At 31.7% G+C, this 26,342-nt stretch overlaps 2 protein-coding genes and 2 long non-coding RNA genes across 18 annotated transcripts in view; 2 read left to right on the top strand and 2 right to left on the bottom strand.

Annotated features, from left to right (window-relative positions):
• LOC146997265 (cullin-5-like) overlaps positions 1–26,342 on the bottom strand; it is a 201,600-nt gene that overhangs the window by 40,247 nt on the left and 135,011 nt on the right. For 13 of the 14 annotated variants that reach the window (XM_085816273.1, XM_085816278.1, XM_085816280.1 and 10 more), the window contains 5 exons: positions 17,569–17,730; positions 17,330–17,471; positions 12,242–12,453; positions 1,825–1,918; positions 1,323–1,453 (listed from right to left, as the gene is read on the bottom strand). In XM_085816273.1, the coding sequence (XP_085672399.1) occupies positions 1,323–1,453; positions 1,825–1,918; positions 12,242–12,453; positions 17,330–17,471; positions 17,569–17,730 (741 nt within the window). Of the gene's footprint in view, positions 1–1,322; positions 1,454–1,824; positions 1,919–12,241; positions 12,454–17,329; positions 17,472–17,568; positions 17,731–22,658; positions 22,790–26,342 lie in introns of those variants that run through there. The other variant, XM_085816285.1, reaches the window with a different exon arrangement.
• LOC146997266 (uncharacterized) overlaps positions 1–26,342 on the top strand; it is a 261,762-nt gene that overhangs the window by 111,100 nt on the left and 124,320 nt on the right. The window lies entirely within an intron of this gene.
• The window catches only part of LOC146997267 (uncharacterized), a 247,059-nt gene that overhangs the window by 100,413 nt on the left and 120,304 nt on the right, over positions 1–26,342 (top strand). The window lies entirely within an intron of this gene.
• Positions 6,046–7,979, bottom strand: LOC146997268 (uncharacterized). Its single transcript, XM_085816316.1, has 2 exons — positions 7,693–7,979; positions 6,046–6,696 (listed from the first exon to the last, which is right to left on the bottom strand). Exon 2 carries the CDS (start codon positions 6,589–6,591, stop codon positions 6,136–6,138), a length of 456 nt encoding a protein of 151 aa, XP_085672442.1. The 5' UTR covers positions 6,592–6,696; positions 7,693–7,979; the 3' UTR covers positions 6,046–6,135.

The following is a 26,342-nucleotide window of genomic DNA, read 5'->3' as shown; positions in this document are numbered from 1 at the left end:
TTTTTTCTCTTTCCATGACTGAAATTGGCACTAAAGGGACACCGATTTTCAAGCATCTCAGACATTCAAGCTGCTGTTACCAAGGAACTTAACACAGTCTCAAAGGACTAAACTATAAAGTTTCTAGATAGTTTCTAGAAACTATAAAGTTTCCAGAACTTGTATGAACATTGTCAGAAGTGTATTGTAGACAGCGGGAACTAGATCCCGCCACCTACAATACACTTCTGACAATATGCAAATATATAATATTTTACATGTAATGGTATTTATATGTAAATATATAATATTCTGGTATTTATATGCAAATATATAATACAGTTATTACTATGACATCAGTCACCTTACTTTTTGGTCTCACCTCGTGTAATTCCATAGCTCACTCAATAATAATAAACATTCTTACTTATACATATATATACACATACACATGTGTGTGTATATATAGTATATATATATATATCATGTACAAAAAGGATAGAGAATGGCCTTATCAACACAAAAAACTCAAGGCAGTGACCCAAACAAGTTTGAGAAACACTAACTTAGAGCATAAAATATGATAAATCAATCATGACTAATGCATGGATAAAAGCAATATAAATTTAACTGATTTTCAGCCTCCTTATCTATCTATTTTCCTACATACAAATTAATCTTTTTTTTTCTTTTGTTTTTTAAATTCTGATTTACATATATTATTTCTAGCTTAGATAAATGTAACTTGAAATCCTTTCCCAAAGAACTGATCCAAACAGCTTTCGATGCAAAATATTGGAGGTTTCCTCAGATGGCCAACAGAAGTAGGAAAATTGCCAGTGTTTGGTGTGGGATATAATAATTGGTCTTATTACATTATCCCTATTTCTTCCCCCAAAGAATTGACATGCAGGGATTTTCACACCAAATCCACAGTTTCTAGGAATTAGGGATGGGTTGTTTCTTTGTTTAGCACTAGATTAATGTAATTTGATAACTTCCTATTTCTTTAGCAATTCTGAAGGAAATTTCAAATACTGCCATTATTTTGACTGAAAAGCACTGTAAAAGGTATCATCATTAAAGACTCTGAAAAAAAATGTAAGTTAAGTAAAATATTTCATCCCATCAGTAAAAGATATAGAATACAATACTATAGCTAGAAACTAATATCTGAATTAACTAATTTCAAAAAGAATATTGGAACAGGAACTTCTCTCCCAAAATTTCCATAACTCTTTTCACTTAATTAATCATATAAATTATGAGTCAAATTCCATACGAATGAGCTTAACATCATCAAATATTAATACATAATGCAATTAATTACACAACATAAATACCTGAGTAATAATGGGTGCAGCAGCCTTCATTTCAGCTAAACCTTCACTAATAATATAATGCTCTAAATCTCTTAGCATAGGACTAATACCATCTGAAGCTTTGTCCATCAATTTGAACATCAACTGAAGCTCTGAAATGCAATTCCGTTTTAAATTAAAAACTACAGAATAAACAATGAAATTGGAAGAAAGAAAAACATCCACAAAATTTTCATTCTTTAAAACTAAAGAATTTAAAAAACTAAAGAATAATGTAAATTAAAGAGTAATATTAAAAACTAAAGATTAATGTATTATATTTTTACAAACAACAGCCCTTTTCTAAAAAATAATTTTCAACTCACTTGTCTGCTATCAAAATTACGATAACAGTTAACTAATAAGCTTTTACCTACATGCAGATAATAAAGTTTTAAAATTCATGTTAAGTAAGTCTTGTTAAACTTACTTAACATGAATTTTAAAACTAAATTTTAAACTAAGTAAGTTTAACAAGACTTACTTTCTGCCTCATGATTTTTTATCATTGCTGGACATTCTGCTAAAATAACTTCTTGAAATGTTGTAACAAGCAAATCTACAATGCATCTGGTAAACTAGCAATAAAGAAACATTTATTAATTCTGCATTTAAAATAAAACTGGATAACAGACAGATTAAATATGTATTAAAAGAACAAAATAAGCTACATAGGAAGACTAGTTAATGAATAAAACTCTTCAAATTCTGCTGCTATAGAAACAAATTCTATTATTATAAAAATAAAACTGCATGATATACTGATGTAGCAATCAGTTTTGTTTTTCAACATTAACTCCACTCACATCAAAGCTCATTCCATCAGTGCATAAAAGTCCCAATACTTACTGCATCAAAATTTTTTTGCATTATGTTGCAATCATATAAAGATTTCTTGCTCAGTGTCTGCATCATCCACAAAACATGCACTGCCAAAGTGAGCTTTGAGGAAACTAAAGTGAAACTCACTTGCAAACATCAGTCCATAATGTCAGAATATGATTTAACACTCACAATCAATCCTATCTTTAGAAATGTAAAAAAGAGGCTTCACAACCATAGCTAACCTAATATATATTTAGTACTTTGACATAAATCAATACCTTTTGGTAAACACCAATAATGATACATGTGTCCTTTCCATGTAAGTGTTATGCCAGCTCTAGAAATTTTTTTGTATTTCCTAAGTTGCCCTGATTAGCGTAGTGGACAGTGACACTGTCTGCTGTACTGATGGGCATAGGTTCTAATTTTGGAGAAGGCACTGATGTTTGTCAGCGTCTATGTGGCGTGGAGAGCACTCAAAATACTGGCAAGCTGAAAGTAATCTTCAGTAGTTTGGTGGCAAAAGAAGAGTGGAAGACCTTTTGAAACCTTTGGGATGTGCTCCATCAAAATGGGGGTAGAAACGTACAGTTACTGCATTGGGATAATAACTGTATGACCAATAGTGAATGTATTTGTATTCTTCTAAAGACTGTTACTTTAGTCACTTTAAGGAAATATTTCCCTTTTTAACTAGCCTTATAATCATGGTAACAACTACTGCAAAGACTGCCGAGTTCGCTAATTTTCTAAAATTCCCTAATCCTTTATATACAATGAAGACAACATAAATTAAAATCATGAATGAAGGAAGGTCCACTAAGATCTTGAAGTGCACATTTTAAAGAAACAGAGTTTAGAAACACATAAGTTTTCTCTTTCTTTTCCTTTCCTGCTTAATATGCTCTCTCTTCTTGAAGGCGAGGGTTTAATACAGGATAAAGATGGCTTCTTTTGTTTACCATTTAATGTCAACTTCAAATTAATTAAATACTAGCACTTATCTAGATAATTTTTACTGCATTTCATATCATGTATTTACTAGATTTATAGAGATACTAATCAAAAGCAATCCATTATTTTCTGGCCCGTTCTATTTTGCTAAAAATTTACGAGTCTTCCAATGTTCCTAAAATGAAACTGCACGTAACAATGGTTGAATAATAGAAATAGTGTTAACAAAATTGTCATCAAAGTATTGGAATAAGAACTGGGAACTGGTTTGAAAGATGTCATTTGCCTTATTTAAACGACTTCATATGGAGAGACAGATAACCTGTGGTGTTAGAGTGATACAATTTTGTAATCTAATTGTCAGATAATATGTGTAGGAAATTAAAAATAATTAATCAATTAATTAAAAACTGATTAATTTGCTTATATCAAAAAGACATTTCATTGCCCCAAAATGCCAACTGATTGTTGGCAATGTGGTGTATTGGCAATTATGAGCTAATACCCAGACACTATAAATTCCTGTAACACAGGGTCCCCAACCTCTCTGTCCCTAAGAGAACATTCTACAATATCTGTTGGATGGTGGGCACCATTTATTTTTTCAAGGTGAATTATAGTTGGAAAGAGTTAATATTACATGCACGTAAAAAAAAAGATTGGTTGCATTTTGTTTTGTGCTGGTATCAGGGTTGCCACTCAAACAGGAGAACGAAATTCCCTCCCTTTTTCAGGTTTTCCAGGAGTGTTTTTAAGAAAATTCCAGTCTATCCATGTAGTGTGCATTTGTTGTGCTAAAGGTAAATTAATTGTGGTGCCACTTGATAACACAAAAATTTGCTAACTGCATATGACTTATATACATATATATAAAGTATATTACCAAAACATTACTATTATGACTACAATAGGAGTTATTTTCCATTTTCCCCAATAACTTTCATTTACAAAAGAAATTAAATAAGTACAATGCATTCCATCTAAACCAAAACCAGAAATGAAATTCATTGATTTTTCAATGCAATGTATGAACTTTTAAACATAAGATTTTCTCCACCATTAATTGTAATAAAATTATGTCATGAATGATATTAAAAAGTATTATACATAAATTCTGGAATGGAAGTTATTGTTCACAAAATGGCAGTGCGGGGCCCATTTATATCTATCCTATTAAATAATATATAATTGGCAAACAATCACCTCAGTGATATTTCAACACTTGCTAAATTCTGAAAGGTTAAAAAAGCATTTTTTATGCAAAACTGTTAATATAAGCATACATAATATATGTTAAATGAAAAATATTTATTAGAATTAAAAATATGACATTTAATATATTTAAACAAAACACTAATAGAAAAAATACTAATGAAAAATAAGCACCAAATTAGATTTCTTGTTTTAACTTTGCAATTTGCAAGTCAATTGAAGAAACATCTCTGCTCAATTTTTGTTTTTTTGACTCCAAAATTTTAATCTGTGCCTTGTTCCTTTTGTCTAATAGTATTTTTTATGTTTATTATCACACAGTTTTTTGTCTTCGAGTGCTCGGTGATATGCACCACGAGCAGATCTGGCATATCATAACATATAAGGAGTTACATTAATATTAATCACACCTCCATTTACTTTTATAGCATCATAAACAGTTTGCACTGCTGTTAAAGAATTTTCCTGCAGATTTTTCACCAACATATCATTATTAACTGAAAATCCACTTTCTACTGTGGAATTGCCATGTGATAAAATTAGAACTAGTTTTACAACACTCCAAAGTTCTTTAAAATCTGAGTTATTAATCAAATCCTTATAAAAGTGATCAAGTCACATTGAAGCATAATTAGTAAAAGTGTCTTTCCAAACACCCTTACTTCTGAATAATAATTCTTTAAACTGCATTTTTGATTTATCTGAAACTGTGGAATTTATCCATTCACTTTCATATATTATATGCAATAACCTCTCCATCCTTTTCTCACATAAAAATTCATTAGACGTAATGAGCTTAGGATCTAATGAAGAAATGTATTTAACTAAGCTATATTTCAATGGGCTTCTTTCAAATATTTTTTATACCAGCTTAACCAAAAATGTTCTGCACCGAGTTCTGAATTCTCTTTTGTTAAGATCAGATACTCCACTTTTAGCTAAACTCGCCCCAGCAGCAATACCCCCATCTATATCTGCAACATTACAATAAATGTTTTCATCCAGAATATCTATATTTATCAGTTTTTCAGGAGCTTTTGCCTCTCGCAGTATATCTCTTTTGACAAATTTGGAGAGAAGATGACTTAGCATACTATGGAAAGTTGTATATAGAAAGGGGCACAAAGGATCAGCTGTCTGAAATGACTTTAGAAATGGATGTAAATTAACTCCTGCAACCGAAATAAAAAATGAGATTTTTGCCAAAAGTAGCTTATCTTTAACAGCTTCTCTCAGTCTTTTGAATGACACAGTTTTTGGTAGTTCGGATGATTCTACATATTTTTTGACATGATGAAAAATATCAATAGCTCTCTCAGCAACAGGTATGTTTTCACACCATTTTACTTCACAAAACTTCAACGGAAAAGTTGTACAGTTAGTGATGGCAATATAGTCTGCTTGCCAAGCAAGACTGTCTTTACATACTCTATGCATATTTTTAAATAATGCACTTAAATTCCAGTCAGTACCTTTATGGCCAGCTCTAAAGGCACCATGAACAACATGCAAACCACAGGACCCAATATGTAATACATGGCAGGCATCATTATTTGCTAAATTTTCTTTCAAATCTCTGAGGAATTTAAGATTGACATTTGGTCCATCCAATGATACTTGCAGCAATTTCTTTTTATCTAGCTCTGAGGTTCCCTCAAAGAAACTTCTCAGAAGGTCATTGGCAGATACATGTCCCCAAAAAATTGATGTGAGGTATCTTCATTCCTCGCACTGTCCCAAAATCTAACAAAAAGATCCATTTTGCCTCTCTGGACAATTCTATTTAATGCTTCATTGAAGCAAATTACAAATTCAGTGTTCTAAGATCAGAAATGAGCATCTTTTTGAAGTATGGAGCTAAACCAAATGACACTAAATATGACATTTTTGTATGTCCCAGGGTCATAGCTTTAGCTTTATTGCTGTCATCAAACACTTTCTGGAACAGAACAGCAGCAGCATTAAATGCATTATAAGAAACATCTGAAGAAACAAATTTCATAGCCCACAGTAATTCCGCAGCAAAAACTTTGTCCTCAGGTGTGAACGCGTTTAAATTTGATGATTCAGCAACTAGTGCCGAAGACTGCTGTGTTTCAGAACTGCTTTTATCTATGGAGAAATAGTTTTTTAAGTTTTCAGAGTTCATCTTCACAAAAATGATTTTCTTATGTTTTACACTGTTTATGTGGCTTGTAACTGCTTTCCTTCCCATGGTACTAAGCATGATATTTTGTTGGCAAAACGTGCATCTTGCCATGTTAGGAGCTAATTCGATAGGTTGCAACCATGGATTCCACTGAGGATTGAGACTAGAATCTGCCCAACCTGGATTAAAAAATGTCTTTTTTCAGATATTTTGCAGCTAAAAAAAGAAAGAAATCTATTTAATATTTTTAAATAAATTCAAGTATTTTATACTTATTTAGCAACACACATAAGTTAAAAATATGTGCACTAGATTTCGTAATGGTATGTTATCATACTGCCAGAATTAGTTTCACGAGTATGCCACAGAAAATTGCCTGAAATTTGAAAGTATTAACTAATAAGAAATAAATTTAGAAGGATGAAGCAACATTAAATGATATGAATAACATTTAAATAAATTAATTGAAGATTAAAAAGTGAATTACAATAATTAACGGTATTTTGCCAAATATAGTTATATTGAATGGTTAGTCAAGATAACTTGTTATTATTTTGTTTAATTTACTCCAAAATAACAAGGCATTTATAAAAAAAAAAAAAATGTTTAAAAGATTTTGTTTTGTATGAGCTTGGAGGAAGGGCACAGCAAAATTGGAAATTTCAAGCAAAAGCAGGATTGATTACTGATTTTTACAACATGAAGTGTATAAAAAAAGAGGGGACAAACATTTTAATATTTACTGTTTGTTTCTGAATTCGGCAACAAGTTTTATCGTCGTTTATTTCTCAAAAATAAATTTTAAATGCGAATTATTTAAAAATCGAAACAACGGAAAACCGAATTCAGAACACACACACACACAAAACAAAACAAAACCAAAAAAAATGGGGGGGAGAAGAATATTTTGCCAATTACAAAACAAAGTCAATTTTTTTAATGAAATTATAAAGTATCAGATTTTTTTGCGTCATTTCAAAGTCCAATAATCATAATACACGCCACCAACGATGTTGAAAAGCTAAACAGTTCAATTTGATTTGTTTAATACTGCACAAAATATGATTCAAAAAGCAACAATAAACTTCTTTTAACTTTAAAAATGCACTGCATGAATTCTTATCATTTTAAAAAGCAAATACGATAGAGTGTTACGTAAACATACATTAAAAAAAATTAATAAGATGTAAAAGATTACAAAATTTAACTTACCAGACTTTTTAACTGAAAACAGAAAAACGTGCTCTCTTAACCACGAGGCATAACTTCATCTCTTTCTTCCGTTCCACATGTGCATACGATTCTTTGTGCGAGCCCCTGAATTCAAGAGGTTACTGGAAACAAAGATACTGGAAACTTTCTTTGCCTTTCTGAAAGACAATCTGGTTAGCGCCGCAAAAATTGGCTCTATGCCAGCTGCCCGAATGACAAGCACGCAATACATAATTCCCCAAGAACGTGATCACTGTCAACATTGGTGCGAAAATCAGTTTTGGGGGGATTGCCGTTATGAAATTCCCTAATTTTTTTCAAATTTTGACTAAAATTGTTAAATTCCCTGATTCTTCCCTGACTTTTTTGGTCAATTTTCGATTTCCCTGACTTTTTTCGGTTTTCCAGGTAGCGTGGCAACCTTGTTGTATCTGTGATGGACGCAATTTCTATTTCATTAAAAATGAGAAAACATTTTATTCAAAATTAAAACATTTTTATTGTGATCGTATAGTGACAGGCACACATTAAACAATTGGTAGGCACCATGGTGCCTACAGGCATAGGGTTGGGAACCCTGCTCTAACACTTCCTCTAGCTATTTTCACAGTCTTCAACTGCCCTCAAAGTTTGGTGGAATTACTGACTGAGTAGAATTTTTGTTAGAATTTTTTAGAATTACTCACGCAATTCTTGTTATCTCACAGCAATTTGTGAATTACTTAACTTTTTGTTATATATACTAAACAGTTTGAATTAATTGAAAAATGTTTGATCAGATTGTGTGTGTGTGTTCTGTCTTATTTTGTTTTGGAAAAAGCAATGATTTTAAATTTTAATGCTTGTTAAGACAGCAAAATAAAAGTTCCATTTCATTTTTATTAATATTTTTTAGAATTAAGAGACATTTCATACTGTTGATACTCTAAAATTATTAGGAAATGGAAAACATTAGGAAATGGTTTTAATAAGTTAAAGAAACCTTGAATAACTTTTAAAATTTCACATAAAATAGCATTACGTTAATATTATTTAATTTTTTTAATATTTTTGCATACATTTTAGCAATCAAAATTAACATTTCAAAGCAGTTTGCAAACTACCTTTCCTGAATTACATGAATATAAAGAACAAAGCAATGAACATTAAATACTGGGAAACTTTTTCAGTGTGATATTTCTTGCTGATGACATTCATAAAACTAGCCTTAGAGTTCTAATAGTGATATCAGTAAAAAATTTAAAGGAGCAATTTAGTTATATACACTCTCACAAAAAAAAAATATATATATATATATATATGCTCAGAGAAGGAAATAAACTACTATCATGAAACTTAACAGGCATGTACTGTCTGAGGAGATAAACAAGTGATTACAAATTCAAAACAAAACTCATTTATTAATAAGTTATGGCATGAAAAAGGTTACAAATCAGTAAGTAGTATAGCCACCTCTGGCAGCTATACAAGCCAAAACATGGCGTCGCAACAAACCAAGTACGTCACCTATGAACCTCTGCAGAAGATCATGCCATAATCTTTACAAATGTGCAGTTAATTCGCTAATATTACAGGATTCCATGCATGTCCTAAACATGCTCTGCTGGTGAGAGGTCTGGTGACCTGACAGGCCACAGGAGTATGTCATATTGAAGACGTTGTTGGGAGAATCACACAATATGTAGATGAGCATTCTCTTGCTGATAAATGGCACCTGGACAACTTGATAGTATAACACAGTACAACCAGCATCAAAATATCCTCCACGTAACTGCAAGTGGTAACAATATTCTGAAGGATGACTAGAGGTGATGGTGTGTCCCAACAAATCACTTGTCACATTCTGTCATCATCATATGTTGCTCGACAACAAATGCAGGATCGGACCGCTGGCCTGGCCACCTCCACATGCATGTGCAATACATCAGCATTCAGACTGAATTAGGATTCATCACTGAAGAAGATCACACACTTCCAGTTCTTCACACTAAGACTTGCCCAAGTCTGGCAAAAATTCAGTTGATGTGGGGTCAGTGGTAGGCATCTCAATGGATGTCGGCAGCCGATACCAGCATCCTGAGCCAGATTTAGACTTAATAAGGCCCTAAGCTATTTGAGATATGAGGCCCTTTATAAGTCTGTTATAATATATTTTAATACTATATATATTATTCTTTAATTTGGGGGGCAAGAAAGTGGAGGCCCTAAGCTATAGCTTGTGTAGCTTATATGTAAATCCGGCCCTGCCAGCATCGGCTAGTCATCTCCGAATGGTTTTCCATTTCAGAGGCATCTCTAGTCACAATACCATCCATCCAAGTCAACAGACTTGTTTAAATAGCCCTACGGCACAAGCAATCATGCTGTTAAACTCTCCCGGCTGTGCATTTCAAATGTGAACCTCGTGTCATTGGTGTTGAAATTTAAATCATTTGCACATCTCTTCCCAGACTACATTCCTGCTGAGTTTAGTGATTGTGGCTCATTGGGTGCATATATTTTTTTGTGACATAGTGTAAAATAAAATGCTGAGTTTGTGTCAAAAAAATCTGTGCCAAAAATTTGTGATATTCGTAAAAAAATAGATAGCTTTTCTCATAAATTAAAAAATTATAAATATGTCTTCAGAATGTTTTTAAAGCGAGGTAGATTTTTTTTCCATAATCTTTATATTTGGAAAAATAAGCATATTTTCTTTGCATACACTTTTTCTTCTAAGATTTCAAATTTTAGGCACATGTATAAAATCCTTCAGCACTTAAATTTCTGTAATTTATTACATTTGTAAACATTTAAAGTCATATTGACTGAATTTGAAAATTCAGAACATTTTTGTTGTAAAATATATGAGCAATAATCTCTTGTACAGTGCAGCAAAATTTTATATTATAACTGCACTATTTAACATCATCTCATACACATAGAAAGGGACAGTGGCAAGCATTAGGAAGGACATGGGAATTAATGACAGCCCTTTCTTAAATTTGTCCTCTAATTTGAAAGCTTATTGCTCATTTTTTGCTTACTCATTCCAAAAAAAAACCATCTTGCATGTCATAATTATCATTAATCTTTCTCTCCTAAAAACTAGGGTCATCTTTTAAATTCATGTATGCATGCTGTAGATAACCTAAAATTTAAACATATCCTGGAATGTGATTTTGGGGATTTGATAGAAATGGTTTTAACACGAAACTTCATACTAAGTTCCTGTAGAAAGTAAAACATTTAATTAGAATTTGATATTTTGTTTTATAAGATAAAGTTTCGAGTCTTACAGTTAAATTTTTCATATTTCACTCTTATACATACAAAACATTAAAGTATACAATTTTCCATAATAAACAACAATTTTTCAAGGTACTTACAGAAAATTCCGTTGACCATAAAAGTTGGAGAGAATCCCACCAAGCATACTCATTGGCATGGACCAAAAATTTCTAATTGCACTGAAGACAGAAACAAATGTATCCTTTTCTCCACAAAGCTACACTAAATAAATTCATCCATACGATGAATCTCAGTGGTAGCATGTGGTTGGTTCCCCATTGCGTTTTTGTTATGCAGTTGGGCTGAAACCCAGAATCATTCAATGTTTTTGGTATAAACTCTAGAATTCATTACAAAATTACATTGGTGGTTGACTTCGAGATGTTCAAATCTTGCAGTTGTTAACTCATCAGGTTATATAACCCTTCCACATTTCTGAATAAATCATAGATTCTTCTTCAATATTTTCTTTTACTGTTTGCAAAAGGGTAGTCACTTTCTCACTATGAACTCTTATGATATAATACTTGTTTTTCTCCCAGCAAATTCTTCCCAACATCCATTGCTCGGGTTTTCTACCTTCTTAAAAGGCTTTCATTAATTTTAAACTACATGGTTAGCATATCCAATTTTTTTCTTTGGTCTTGATAAATGGCTGTGTGCGCAAACTTCTCCTAGGTACTAATTTATAACTCTCTCGTAACTTGAATCTAATGGTTCTTTTCCCCATTCAATAGTCGCTAAATCTTGAAACCAGCTTAGATGAACCTGAATACAAAATTTAAATAGCAGAAATCTCACATCATGTACCTTTGCGAGTCTGAACATTGTGATGCCACTGCTTGTACGTTTTCAATTAAAGTGCCGTATCATGCCCCTTACCACTTTTCATTAATTTCACATTTAATATTTTTTAAATACTTTGCTGTATCTGCTTTGTAGCGGGCAGGTTTCAAGTTTTAATAGTCCCCCTTAAACTAAGACCCCCCCCAAAAAAAGAGAAAAAGAAATGAGTAGGAAAAAAGAACTTACAAAATTTTTTAAATTTTAGTTTAAAGATCAAGATTACACAAAACCAAATGTTTTTGAAGAGTAGCTTTTCCATTACTGGCAAAAAATTGCTTTTTTTTTTTTTTTTAAGGGGGTGAAAAAAGTCCATGGAATTTTTCGTATGTACCTTTTTCAACTGCGATATAAATTACTACACAGTTTATTAAAAAAGGGGTGCTGAGAATTCGTTACAAAAATACAACATGAATACATTATAAAAATTCCTTACTGGTAACGTAGAACAGAGTTCAAGGTACTTAGCAGCTCGCTGCTCTTCCTCCTTTAATTTTTGATTAGCATACCATATGTAGTTGACAACACCATATTCTTTTAAATACTGAGGAGCTTCTGCTTTATAGTAAGCTTCTGTTGCATCCAAGTATGCCCTTTCAAAATTATCTCGATAAATTTCATATTTATCTTCATTTAAGCACAAGGCAACTGTTGGAACAAACACACACACACACAAAAAAAAAAAAAAAAAAAAAAAAAAAAAAAAAAAAAAACCCATTAAATCCACCAACATCTCATACATGCACAGTCAAAGCTGACTTTACATGAAAATTTAAATACATGCATTACTGAAATCTTGGCAGTTATTTAAGAATTCAGTTTTAGATGTGTGGAAAGAACAGCTGAAAGAAAGGAACCTGGATTCGACTTTTAAGCTCTCCGCTAAGTCTAATACAGGAAAAATTCCAACTAAATATTATTTCTAGAAATTGTATTTAATATATCAATTTATTTCAATACATCTTTTCTCAAAATAATTGTTTATATACTATGATGACATATCTAACATAGCATGTTCATCGGTAAATTCTTAATGATAGCAGAGAATTACAGAATCAGTAAATTTCAGCAACAAAATGAATAAATGAAGTTTTCATAAAATCTCAATAAGGCATTTATAATTTTCCAATAACTGATATCAGAAAAAAATGTGTGGACTACTTCAAGGAAGTAAAAGAGAAACCAAATCAAGAGCTAACAAAGAAAAAATGATTAATCAGGTGCCTCATTATTATTTTTTAATTCACAAACATATTAGTGTGCAAAACTTAAGCAATGTTTATAATTTTGGCTGCAGTTCTACAAAAAATCAACTGGGAGACAAGAAATTCATACTACAAAGGCATAATGTAGTATTTAAAGAATGTAGAAAGTACAGCAGGGGAAAAAAAAAAAAATTCATAGGCTGCATACCATATAGAATGAATAGAAACGGCGTTAAATGGCATTGGTACAAGGTAGCACAGCACAATTGTCTGATCAAGACAGACAACAGCAAACCAAACAGCCTTAGTGACGGATATGAGCAGTCCTAACTGCAATGGTTTCAATGACTCATCAATAATTCAGAGACTCATCAATAATTTCACAGCTGTATGTTGAAAAATGAATTTGTTACTAAATTTTGCATACCAGTGTACAATAGTGTCAGACATAATTATTTTTAATTAATAAAGAGCACTGCAAAAAAATTTATCTCAAATAAAAAATGTCTATAATTTTGAACACTCTCAGAACCAAGAGAAGTGAATATTGTCAACTATGTCCCCTACCCTTATGTTTTGGTGAAATGTTTTTCCCTCAAATATAATAGTATTTTTCCCTCAAATATAATCCCTCAAATAGCAACAGAAATCACTTTAAAAGAAACAAAAACATTCAGATTTGGAACATGCTTTGTCTTCTTTAATTCTATATCATTTGAAATTTTTTGTGATCACGACAGCTTTGGGGGAAACCATAATTTAATGCATATTTTTTAATGAATTTGTGAGATCTATAACACAAATAAAAAGTCATCATTTGTATGCTAAATGTTATTTTTGTAGACTCAAAATTTATAGTAGCTTTAGAAAAAACAGCCTATACACACACACACACACACACACACATATATATATATATATATAGTACAAAGTTCGAAATCTGGATTCTTTGGGACTTCGGAGATTCTGGATTTGGGATTTTTCCAGATATTAGAACAGCAGTTTAAATCTAATAAGACTGCATGTAGAAATTATAAAATTAAAAATATGAAATCACGATTTATGAAATAATGAACTATTTATGATCTAAAGGGTATCAAAATTTTAAAAAAAAATTAAACTTAATATTTATTTGTTTATCTTATTAAACATTTCTTTCAATGTAAATTGTTTAAGTTGCTTTGTTTTTGTGCTAATACTTTCTCTTTAACTCTGTAGACAGGCATAATCTCTTGTTCAGTTACATTGTTGAAGTCCTGTAACTGCTGTTTCGAGAATTCCGACTAACTTGTCAATCGAAATTTTCTCGTTTTCAGTAACTTCTCTGTCACTTTCTTCACTATCACTATCACTTTCTTTCTTCACTTATATCTATCACTATTTCTTCACTATCACCATGGTATTTTCTGGATCTAGAACCATACTACAGATTTCGCCATTCGTTAATTGATTGATGATTGAGAAGCATTGTCATCACAATGAAAAACTTCTTTTATATCATCTTCATTTATTACTGCTTCTCTAAATTTCTTTACAAAAATCTGTTAATTGTAAAATTTCACCTTTGTTTTGCAATATCCAAAAACCTTTAGAATTAGTGGCTATCATCATCAAATTTAGCTATCCTTCACTATACATATTTGGCTATGCATCATGCGCTTGGCGACTAATGACAAGTTGTTCCGTTAAATTTTATCTCGCTTCTATTGCGCACTGTGACAATTAAGCCTGAATTGTATTAGTTTAGTTATTTATTATACTTATGTCTATTTCTTGCACATGCTTTTAAGGCTTATCAGAGTTCTGAATAAATAAATTCCCACATATATTTAAGTCTTATTGACAGCTGGCGCTAGATATCTTACCACCTGATGCAGCCTGTGGTTCCTAAATTCTGCGACTCGGCGTGGCCATACGAGCCCTGGCACTGGTTCTGGGTTTATATGAATAATAAATCAGTTATTCTTAATTCAAATAGCCCTAAGAAGAGGCTCAAACTCGGAATGATTATTTTTTTTTTTTTTCTGGAATTTTGGATTACAGTCCAAGATTTGTAGGTATGATACTTGAAAGTAGGGATGAGAGAAAAAGGTGATGCTACATCATTTCCGGCTTGTGCTTTGTGAGTACAGCTAGCATTTTGTTAGTATGAATATAATATTTATTAGTCTTATTTTCATTGATCGTCTGCTCTTTTTTAATTTTGATTACCTAATTTTAAAAATTCTGCGCTAAATTTAAATAAGATGTGGAAAGAAATATTACTTGTTCTTTATACAAAATGGAATTAAAACTAAATTGTTCTTTCACAAGTGGCTACAATACTCTTTTCATATAAAGACAGGCCTTTTAAAGCTCCATCAAAATATATCATACTGAAACACATTATTTAGTTTGTGTACCAGATTTAAAAAAAAAAAAAAAAAAAGTTAAATAACTATGTTCCGTTGCTATCATATTATCGGTGAATATTATAAATATCAAAAATTTACTGTTACAATTTTCTACAATACCTCAAGTAAATAAACACTTTACAGTTACTTATTGTAACTTCATGTAATACTCAGTTACTTTACCGAAATAAAGAGTTCTAGTAAATATTAGATTTTGTTGGAATAAACAAGAATATGTAATTTCCCCAAAACGTTATGCTTTAAGAAAATTTTAAATAAGCATACAATGCGTAAATTTTACATTTCAAAAGGTATTTCTCTTCAAAATATTTTTGTTTCATGAATTGATAAAAATTATTCCGTCCTTGAACAAAATGTTCAATAAAACACAGAGCATAAAAATACACAGTGAAACTCCATCCACGGTTTAGGAAAAAGCCAGCGAGTGTATCTCTAATGCCCACTAAAAGCCATTCCGCAATCTAATCTCTTTCCGTTGCAAGACATTCCGGAACCTTTCCTTTTTCTTCCTCTTACCCGAGTAAATTGAACTCATCCAGTTAAAAAAAGCAGCCATTCTGGGATTGCCAGTCTAGTACAAAAGCAGCCATTCTGGGACTGGCGGTCTAGTATACCTCTAAATGTTATCATTGGGTTTATGAGTATTATCAACAAAATTTATTTATATGGAAAGAAATTTTTGGTAAATTTTTCCTTGTCAACAATTTTTAGTGCATTTAACTTAAATCTGTAATTATCGCCAAGCATAATGTGAGCATAAAAAGTTACCATACTCCTTTATTATTCAATTACTAACATAAAAAAAAAATTGTTTAGGCATCGCTACATAATTCATTACTCAAGTTGTCATGTTTTGATAAACATGTGGTGAAAGGAAGGTATAATAAATACTGATTCGCCAGGTTGACGTCAGATCAGCGATGTATCTATGTGGAATGTTTAAGTTTGAGATGCGTGCCAAGCAGATATGCAGCAACGAAGCCAAATTACTGATCGTACAAATTTATGCTAAAATGATTGTTTCTTCAATAACAAGGTATTTTATTTAGTGCTGAAGTGAAATTAAGAATAAGGACTTTCCAGATGTTTTATTACACGCGAAAGGGGGAAAATCAAATGCGCATGTGTAAAGCCTACCAGAAAAACGTTGGTGGTGGTTTTGAGGTTTGGATTTTAGATCATTCCAGATAATGAACGTCAGATTTCGGACTTTGTAGGTTTACATATTTCTGTATCCCCCCCCAGATTTTTTTCAGCATATGATTTAACAATTTCTTATTAACAGTAACAATATAAAATATATGCACAAACGGAAACTTATTTTGTGTAAATAATAAGAATATTATTCAAATTGATAAGTTATTTGAAATATATAATGCAATAGTATTATTGTGTATTTATGTGTGCTTTTCAGTGAAATATATTTATGACTCACGCCGCAATAGTATTATTGTGTACTTATGTGTGCTTTTCAGTGAAATATATTTATGACTCACGCCATATATCTTTAGAAACAGCATACATTGCATATTTTTACCTCTTGGTTTTCAAGCAGTAAACTTAATAGGTTAAATGGGATACAGAGTAACTATGGTATTTATATACTGCATCACAGAAAAACTATTTAATTCATAATATCCAATTCTGCTGACCTCTGTACTTCATTTGCTCTGAAAATAAGGATAATATTATCATAATAAAATCCCTAGCCAGAAAAAGAAAGGGGGAAAGAACATGTAGCTCATTTTTAGGTTTTTTATTTCAAATCCTGAACAGTTTACAAGCAAGAAATTCAGTAGCGTAAATTTTTTAATCTTTTTTTCACCTATATTTCTGAATAAAATAAAGTATATCACAAAAAAATCCATTTAAGCTTTGAAGTTCATTTTTAAATAATAATAATACCATATGATTCTCTAACTCCTATCACCAACTGTGAATCAATAACCTCTCCAGTTCTCTCAGCATGGACAAGTTTCATTGCACTATTTTGAAGCCTATGCTTGATGTTCGAAAAAATACTCTGATTCCATCTCTCCAGCAGTGCCTGTAAATACAAAAGCAACAAATGTTTTTAAATATACACTTACTTGTAAACTTACTTTGACAGATTTCAGAAAAAGCAAAAATTAAATATCAACAACCTTTCGAATTCCATTCCTCTTAAATGAAGGGAATTTGCCAGCTACTGCAGCTTCCAAATGTGAAAATGGCATAAGCAAATAACTGCACTGAGTAGAAAACTTTCTCCATTCTACTATATAGGCTTTCAGCAAAGCTTCATCTTGTTGAACAGAAAGAACATACTAAAAAAGATACCAATCAAATAGCATATAAATGCAAACCAAGAGATAATATTTTTGAAAATGAGCCAGTATTTATGACATTTTCTAACAGAGATTTGATAATACTAAAAATACCACATATATCACTATTAAACTATTCTTCACGGTTCATACACATTTCCTTATATGAAAATTAAGGACTTTTAAGGACCATCAAAGAAAAAATTAAGGACCTATCAGCAAACAAAAAAATGAATAGAATAAAGCAATTATCCATACAACCGACTTCATGCTTGTAATTTCACTTTAAAAAACTAACAGAAGAGTGTATTATGCACTATTATTAAATTCAACTTAATACTTACCATAAAACAATTTTGAAAATTAAACTAACTCCCTACAAGTTATGAAGTAGATAACATTAAATGAGGAACATAATTTCTTGAAAAACATGTATAAGTGTATTTTACACTAATAACAGTCACTATTTTAGAGATTTACATGATTATTATTTAACTTATTTGATATTTATTTAAACATAGTCAACTACTATTATAATCACAATGTAAGAATATTTTGCAGATTAAAATAACTGATTTGTAAACATACAATTTATTTCCTTGGTTTTTTGAAAGATACTAGAATAATAAACTGTACAATAAAAGATACAAAACATTTGTGCTTTTTTTAAATCTGAAATCTTCCTTTTCTTTAACTATTCTTCTAAGTTCATTTGCTTTGATAAACAAATCAATGTTCCTGCTGGTCTCAGCTTTATCTGCTAAAGCATCTACTTCTTCATTAATGTCTTTAATGTCCCTTTGAAGAAAGTTTTTCTTCTGCTTCATATAATCAATTTCTTCTTCAATAATATTTCTTTTCCTCTTTGAATTTTCAGATTTAGTTAAAGATTTTTGTTCTTCTAAATACTGAACTTCTAAATAACGAACTCCACTTCTTGCAGAAGCTGCTGCTGATCTCATTTCTTTATTAATTTCGATATTAAGAACACCTCCAGAAAATTTTATGTAATCAAATACTGTGCGTTGAAAAATGTATGATGAGTCACTTAAATTTTCAATTTCAATTGCTTTATTTACAGAGAAGCCTCTTTCCACAGAGGCCTGTTCATGTGACAAGATAAGAATACTTGTCACAGTGAATACTTGAATAGTGAAAATATACATTTTTTACTATATATATATAATTTATTTCCTAAACAATATAGATTAATTGATTATATTATCTCCTAAGTTTAATTAAAGTAGAATTATTTTAAAAGAGTGAATCCATACTGGTAAGTTATATTCTGAAAGATGTATATATATATATATATATATAAAGTCCGAGATCCGGACATCTAATATCTGGAATGATCTAAAATCTGGACCTCAAAGCCACCACCAACCAATTGCGCATTAGATTTTTTCCCTCATCATAAAAAAAATGCCAGAAATCCGATTCTTAATCTTAGTTTGGTGCTAAATAAAATATCTCATTATTGAAGAAATAATTATTTTAGCATAAATTTGTGTGATTAGTAACTTGACTCCATAGCTGCGTATCTGCTTGGCATAATCTCAAACCGAAACATTTGTTAATTTTACACCAACTAATATTTTATATCCTTGATGCCGAAATCGCGAATCATTATTTATTGTATTTTGCTTTCATCACCGCATGTTTATCAACGAATGACAACTTGAGTGATGAATCATGCAGCGATGCCAAATAACAGAGTATTATACGATTACAGATTTAAATTTAATGCGCTAAAATGTTGACAAGGGGAGATTTAGCAGAAATTTCTTTCCTTATGCTAAAAATAGATTTTGTTAATGATACTCATAGGACAAACGATTATATTTAGTGCTATTTGAATTAAGAATAACTGATTTGTTATTCACATAAAGCCAGAACCAGCTCCAGAGCTCGCATGGCCGCACCAGGCGGCAGAATTTAGCGAAGTTAAACAGAAGTTTTTCATTGCAATGACAATGGCCAATCATCAATCAATTAACGGAGGGCGGAATCTGTAGTATGGTTCTAAATCCAGAAAATACAGCTACCGATAGTGAAGAAAGTAACAGAGAGGTTACTGAACGAGAAAAAATTTTGATTGACAAGTTATTCGGAATTCTCGACACAGCAATTACAGGACTTGAACAATGGAACTTAATAACTGAACAAGAAATTATATGTCTATAGTATTAGTCTAAAGTATTAGCAGAGAAAACAAATCAAACAACTCACATTGAAAGAAATGTTTATTAAAGTAAACATATAAATATTAAGCTCTTTTCTTTGGTAAATTTTGATACCCTTTAAATCATAAATGCTTCATTATTTCATAAATCACGATTTCATATTTTCAATTTTATAATTTCTACGTGCCATCTTAGTAGATTTAAAATGATCTAATATCCGGAAAAATCTCAAATCTAGGATCGCCGAAGTCCCGACGAGTCCAGACCTCGGACTTTGTACACTGTATAAATATATATATATATATATATATATATATAATACGGAATGTATATTTTCAGTTAAACTTCTACCCAATAACTTTAGTAATTCATGAAAGTTAATTTTGCGTCTAGTTAATTCAGGAAAATTAGTTTCAATTAGTTGTTTTCAGCTTTAAAAATATTTAAAAAATTTTAATTAGTTATTTTCAACTAATAATTGTATCGCCATTAGCAAAAATTATGCATTACTATCAAAAACATAGGTTTAAACCAAATACTTAATTGTCTATTGAAGCTTCAAAACGTATTTCCGAACTTCACTTTTTCTCAGCTAGCGTTACCGATTTTGCCCTTGGCGACCTAAAATCGAAATGGAGCCAACAGATTTCCCGCGAAATCGATAAGAGACCCTCTGCAGAAATAAACTCATAATCCCGATATCCCATACATATAGTATGTGCAAAAGAGAATAAACTCCGTAGAAGGTGATAAAAAATTAATTTATGGCTTAATTGAAACAAACACAGAAATTAAGCTAAGCAAAACCGTGTAAAAACAAATTGAAATGATAAAACGAAACTTAATTTTAATGTGAATTTTCAGTGCTGACTCTCCCATTCTAGAAATTTCAATTTGTTTCAGACAAAGACCACATTTAAGGATTGCCATCCATCAATATCCAGTCTTTGTAGTCAGCTTGATGAAGCCACAGTTTATTGAAAATGCACTTTCCAGGCATCTCGTTCCTATTGGCGTCGGAAGGGTTGTGGCCTTCCAGGTTGGAATTGCTCTAGTTTTGGCAAATATTTTCAGAATCTCCCCCCTCCCTTTTTTTTTCTCGAGCACCTTCATCATCACTTTCGCCTCTTAAAGAACTTCCAGCTTCACGCTTTCGTCACAGTCTGCCTAAATTTATGGATAACACCTGTTTCGAAAGATTGCGTGAATAGCCAATCAGACACCGATACTTTCGTTCGGGTAGCTAATTGTTTTTTTTAATCGTTTGCAATGCAAATCCGCCAACAGATTAGTTAAGAGCTGTGTAATTTTAATTCCATATTCATGAGAAATCGTAATTCACACTTAGAATGGCAGTCATTAGAAATGATAAGAAATGTCAAATGAGCAAAATTAAGGACCGTTTATTCCTTTTGGCCAAAATTAAGGACTTTTAAGGACCGTACGAACCCTGTTCTTTAACAAAATACCAACCTGCTAAATATATGTATGCATTTATGTATCATTACAGTATGCGGTGGCATAAAATTTATACAAAATAATTAGGGAAAGACTTTTTGATCAACATCTACAAAAACATAAATATCTACACTAATGAGTACAAGCATACTTAGAGGTAACAAAAAGTGGAATACGCAATATTTTTCTTCCATTCTAAGATACCATTATTTTATCACACCTCTCTTTAACTTCAGTATCACTATCAAGGGAGGAGGGGAAGATTTTTCATTTTAATAAAATAAAATAAATGAAATAACAAAATTCAAACACATCTAGCAAACATTTCTTTCTTAAATTATGTTTGATTTATTAATGACAATATATCTGTTTAAGATTAGGAAAAATCTATTACTCAAAGATGCTTTCCATTTTTAAAGACATCCATATGGGGGAAAAACATGCATCTTAAAATCAGAGAAATATGAAATTATGCCTAGCTTCTTTTCCCCAAGTACAAAATACTATCCCATGAGAACTTAAAAAGAACACAAGATTCTTTTGATCATTTCAACATGACATCATAAAGAATATCATCTCGGATGAATCACAGATAGATGTGTATTACACTCTAAGAGGAGAAAAAAAACTGAATATTCAGTTCTTTTCTTGGATTTGAAGCAAAACCTTTTGGCATATACAGTCAGCCTCTACTAATAAAAGAAATGATTAATTCTGCATGGTTAATAATTCATGGTAAATATGCAAATGACAAATGCAGTTCTGGTTCTTTTCAGCACTCAAATGCAGACAATTCCTCCTGCATTATTAAATGTGGTCAAAAGATTTATTAAGAAAGGTATATTATTCGCTGGATACTTTATTGCAATTACATTCCCCTTAATGCTAAGAATGTCCTTGAAAAGTATCACAATTTTTTATAAAGCATCAAAGCAATAGGTCTGAGTATTTAAAAAAAAATAACAACATTATATGTATATTAAATAAATGAATAAATATACAAAGCGAAAAACAGTTCAAGCCTAAATATAATTACATATATACATATATGTAAGAAAAATAATGAATATGTAAAAGATTAAATTATTTATGTTTTATTTATTTAAAGAAAAATAAATCCTGGTGCACCACAAAGTATTACACGAGACATGCAAATCGTAAGTAAAAAAGGCAAAATTGTAAGTAATAACATCAGTTTTCAATGAAATCATACACAAAGAGGAAAAAAAACACACAAAAAAAAGTAAATACAAAAGTATAAAAATGTATAAAGAAATCTTTTACAATGTTTAAAATAAAAGTCAACAAAATCGTTGAAAGCTCAGTAGGCCAAAAAGATTAAATTAGCAACGTAAATTTCCCTTCTCTATTCTAAAAATAGTAACCCCTCTCTGTACTGCGTCATTTCGAGACTATTCTATGCCATATGATTCTTACGTAATTATGATGATGTAAATGGAACTAAAACTCAGCCAGCCAATAATAATTTTACAGCAATATTGACTGTCCAATCAGAATGCTTTGAAAACCAAAACTAGCTCAGTTTGACTTAGATTTCATCCTGAACATTACGCACTTGCTTTCTATGCTTTGGCCTGGCCACACTGCAGTCTGTCTGCTTTTTCTTTCTTATTGCAAATTTATCTAAAATGTAAAATCTCTTGGAATAGGTACAATCAATGTGCCAACTTGATTTTCACCGCAACATGTTTGCTAAAATAAAAAATGAAGATTTAAACCTGCATTCGCCTCCAATTTCCTAGTCATTATGGATCAGCACTTCTACGCTATATTTATGAGCACAAGGAAAAGCCGGAACACTGTCGAATTGTGCTTAGATCCATATTGAACAAGAATTTTGATTGCATAGTATCTAAAGAACTTGGCAGTCGTGGCAATTTTAATTCCATTTTCATTTGCAATTGATAATTTGTTGCCACAATCACTTGGCACTCTAGTCGTGCCTTTCCACAGAAGATTTACATTTTTGATATTGTTGAGATGGAAAGCAAGCCAGCGAAATTACATCTTAGCAGAGTAGAGAGCAAAGCTGAAGTGCATAGTTATGCAAGATGGAAGCACACGAAGAGAAAAGTTTTGGTTTGCAATTCGGTGATTGGCAAGAGGCATCTGCATTAAGGATTACGTAAGATCGCATGATTAATTTAAATGATGCAGTTTCGACTTAAGTGCTATTTTTAGGACAGATAGATGAAGTTTCCAAATGAAATAGAAAATAAAAGAGGTTATAGTGAATTAAATTTAGAAGTTTGCTTTCATATTTTTTTATCTTACATATATATATATTTATTATACCTTATATAGATATATATATGTAAGATATAATAAAATATGATGGCTACTACACTGAGAAATAATTGGCAGCCTCAGAATGACTATTCTAAATTTGGTGTTCATCCCCTAAGTTCATCTTTTCTCCCAAATTTGAGATCTCTCCAAGATCATATGACCGTTATATAAACGGCTTGCAAAGAGAACTAAAACCTAAAATTAACCAATTGTGCTTGGCTGTACATATATGTACCTGCCTAATATAAATGCTGCTTCGCGTGCAATTATGTCATTCATTTTCATAACTTCTCTTGCACTGCAAAACCTCTGTGCTGCTATGCATAATTGTCCTCCTTTGTTCCTGATCTAAGATGACATAGTATGGTGTCAACCTATGTACACTGCGCAAAAAAAAAAAAAAAAAAAAAAAAGGGGGGGGGGACAGTTCTATATCTGCCTTTTCGGCTGAGCCGATTCACAAAATTCAAATTGTGTTCTTCATGTCTCAAAAGCGCGACTTAGGATATATATTACATTTATATATACAGTAGACTCCCGATTATTCGTAGGCGAATTATGCACAGAGCGGATTATCCGCGCATGACATAAAGTTTTTCCCCCCCCCAAGCGTAAAGCAAAGAAAATAAAAATGTTCACAAAACTGAGTGAAATGTTAAATTTACTAAACATCGTGCTTATTTATGGCAAAAATATCCCAGGCCTTCTCGGAACCTTACCCTCGGCCCCTATGATGAGTAAGTGATTACTCACCCTTGTAGTGCTCGCTTCACCACCCTTTCTCATCTTAATCTTACTGACACATCCACTTCCTTTCACTCGGCATTGTTAGTTTAAGCCTAATAGTGTTTGCGAACCAGTCCGAGTTAAATTTCTTTTGATGCGTCTTTTGGCTAGTTGACTCGTTCTAAGTAGCGACATGGAATTCGAGAAATTGAACTTCATTGGGAGAAACTTAGTGGTGAATAACAAGCAGCCGACGATTTCCACCATGAATTTGAAGAATTTGTTTTAAAAGAACAGCTATCTTTTGAACATATTTACAATGCTGACAAATCGGGACTTTTGTGGAAATATCTTCCCACTCACACTTTAGCATCTGAAAGTGAAAGTAAAGCAGCGGGTCATAAAAGCAGCAAGGAAAGGATCACTATCATGTCTTAATGTAATGCTACCGGTGAACATAAACTTAGACTTTTTGTCATTGGAAAGTAAAAAAAAAAAAAAAGAGAGAGATCTTTTAAAGCCACAAGGATAGAAAATTTGCCCATTGATTAATTTAACCCCCCCAAAAAAAAGAATGGATGAACCGACACATTTTTCAAGATGGTTCGAAAAAATGTTTGTTCTTCAAGTGCGTAAACATCTTAAATCGAAAAACCTGCCTCAAAAAGCTGTGCTATTGATCGACAACACACTTTCTCACTTAGCAACAAGCGTGCTAAAGTCTTCTGATGGACACATTTTTGCGACTTTTCCCCCCCCCCAAGCGTTACTGTGCTAATCCAACCCATGGACCAAGGAGTCATTGCAACAATGAAGAGAACATACCAAATCAAGCTGCTAATGACCAAAATTGAAGAAGGTTATGATCCGAAAGAGTTTTGGAAACACTACACAATCTTGGACAGCATCTGCATGGGACTCAGTGAAACCGTCAACCCTCATAAATCATGGAGAAAACTCATGCCCAATGCTGAAGCCAACAACAACCTAACCCCTTTGAGTTGTGAAGAAGAGAATGAAAATGTAGACACGCCCACGGCAACTTTTGCCGATATAATGTAAACAGTTCCGGGTGGTGAGAACATCGATGCTGAAAACATTAACGAGTGGTTGGAGTGTGACGTCAACGAACCTGACTTCGAACACTTGATAGATGATGAAATTGTGAAGACGGATTACTGAGCTATTTGGAAGAACAAGACGACACAGAGTTGGCCAAGAAACTTATGCTACGAAAAATGCAATCTCAGATCAAGAGAAAATGCTTCCAAAGCAAAAAGCAAACACAAATGACTGATTGCTTCAAAAAGGTGTAGTTTTACAGTTATGCTCTTGTAATTACATAATACATTACAGTATTAAAACAGTACATATGTTATAATTTTTCTGTGTATCCTTGATGCCTCTCGTAAGTACAAAGCACTTTTCTGTTTTCATTAACAAAATGCATTTTAGGTTAGTTTTGAGTGATATACTAAAATATTAAGCATTAGTTAAACATTTCCTGCTGTTTATTTTCTGTTTTATTGTACATAAAACAATTTTTCAAAGTTGGAATGACTGTTTTCTCTTTTGCTATACCCGTTTTTAGCTTTTTTCGGATTATGCGTGATTTTTGTTATCCGCGGCGGCCGCACCACCCTATTCTGCGGATAATCAGGAGTGTACTGTAGCTCTATTCTAACACAGTTATTTTGACACAAAATTGGACTTTTTCTGAAATAACATACCAATTTTTTTCCATATTTCGATTCTACGACTCAAATTATGCCTAAATATGAAATTTTGTTAAATTTGTTGGGAAATTTACAGAGAAATTCACAAATTTATGTTTGTGTTTTTTTTTTTTTTTTTTTTTTTTTTTTTTTTTTTTTTTTTTTTCAGTTTGCAGGAAGAATAGTTTACTTGACGAACTTCTTAATATATGGTAAC

The sequence above is a fragment of the Stegodyphus dumicola genome, chromosome 5 (assembly GCF_044657685.1).
Source record: "Stegodyphus dumicola isolate Sdum_Otavi_A_Nest chromosome 5, ASM4465768v1".
In the NCBI taxonomy this organism is placed as follows: Eukaryota; Metazoa; Arthropoda; class Arachnida; order Araneae; family Eresidae; genus Stegodyphus; species Stegodyphus dumicola.
Note: the sequence above shows the minus strand (reverse complement) of the source record. Positions and strands in the feature narration are given on the sequence as shown.

Bases quoted from the DNA above. Each gene is read 5' to 3' on its own strand.
- LOC146997268 (XM_085816316.1), bottom strand. From the start codon at position 6,591: ATGGCAAGATGCACGTTTTGCCAACAAAATATCATGCTTAGTACCATG.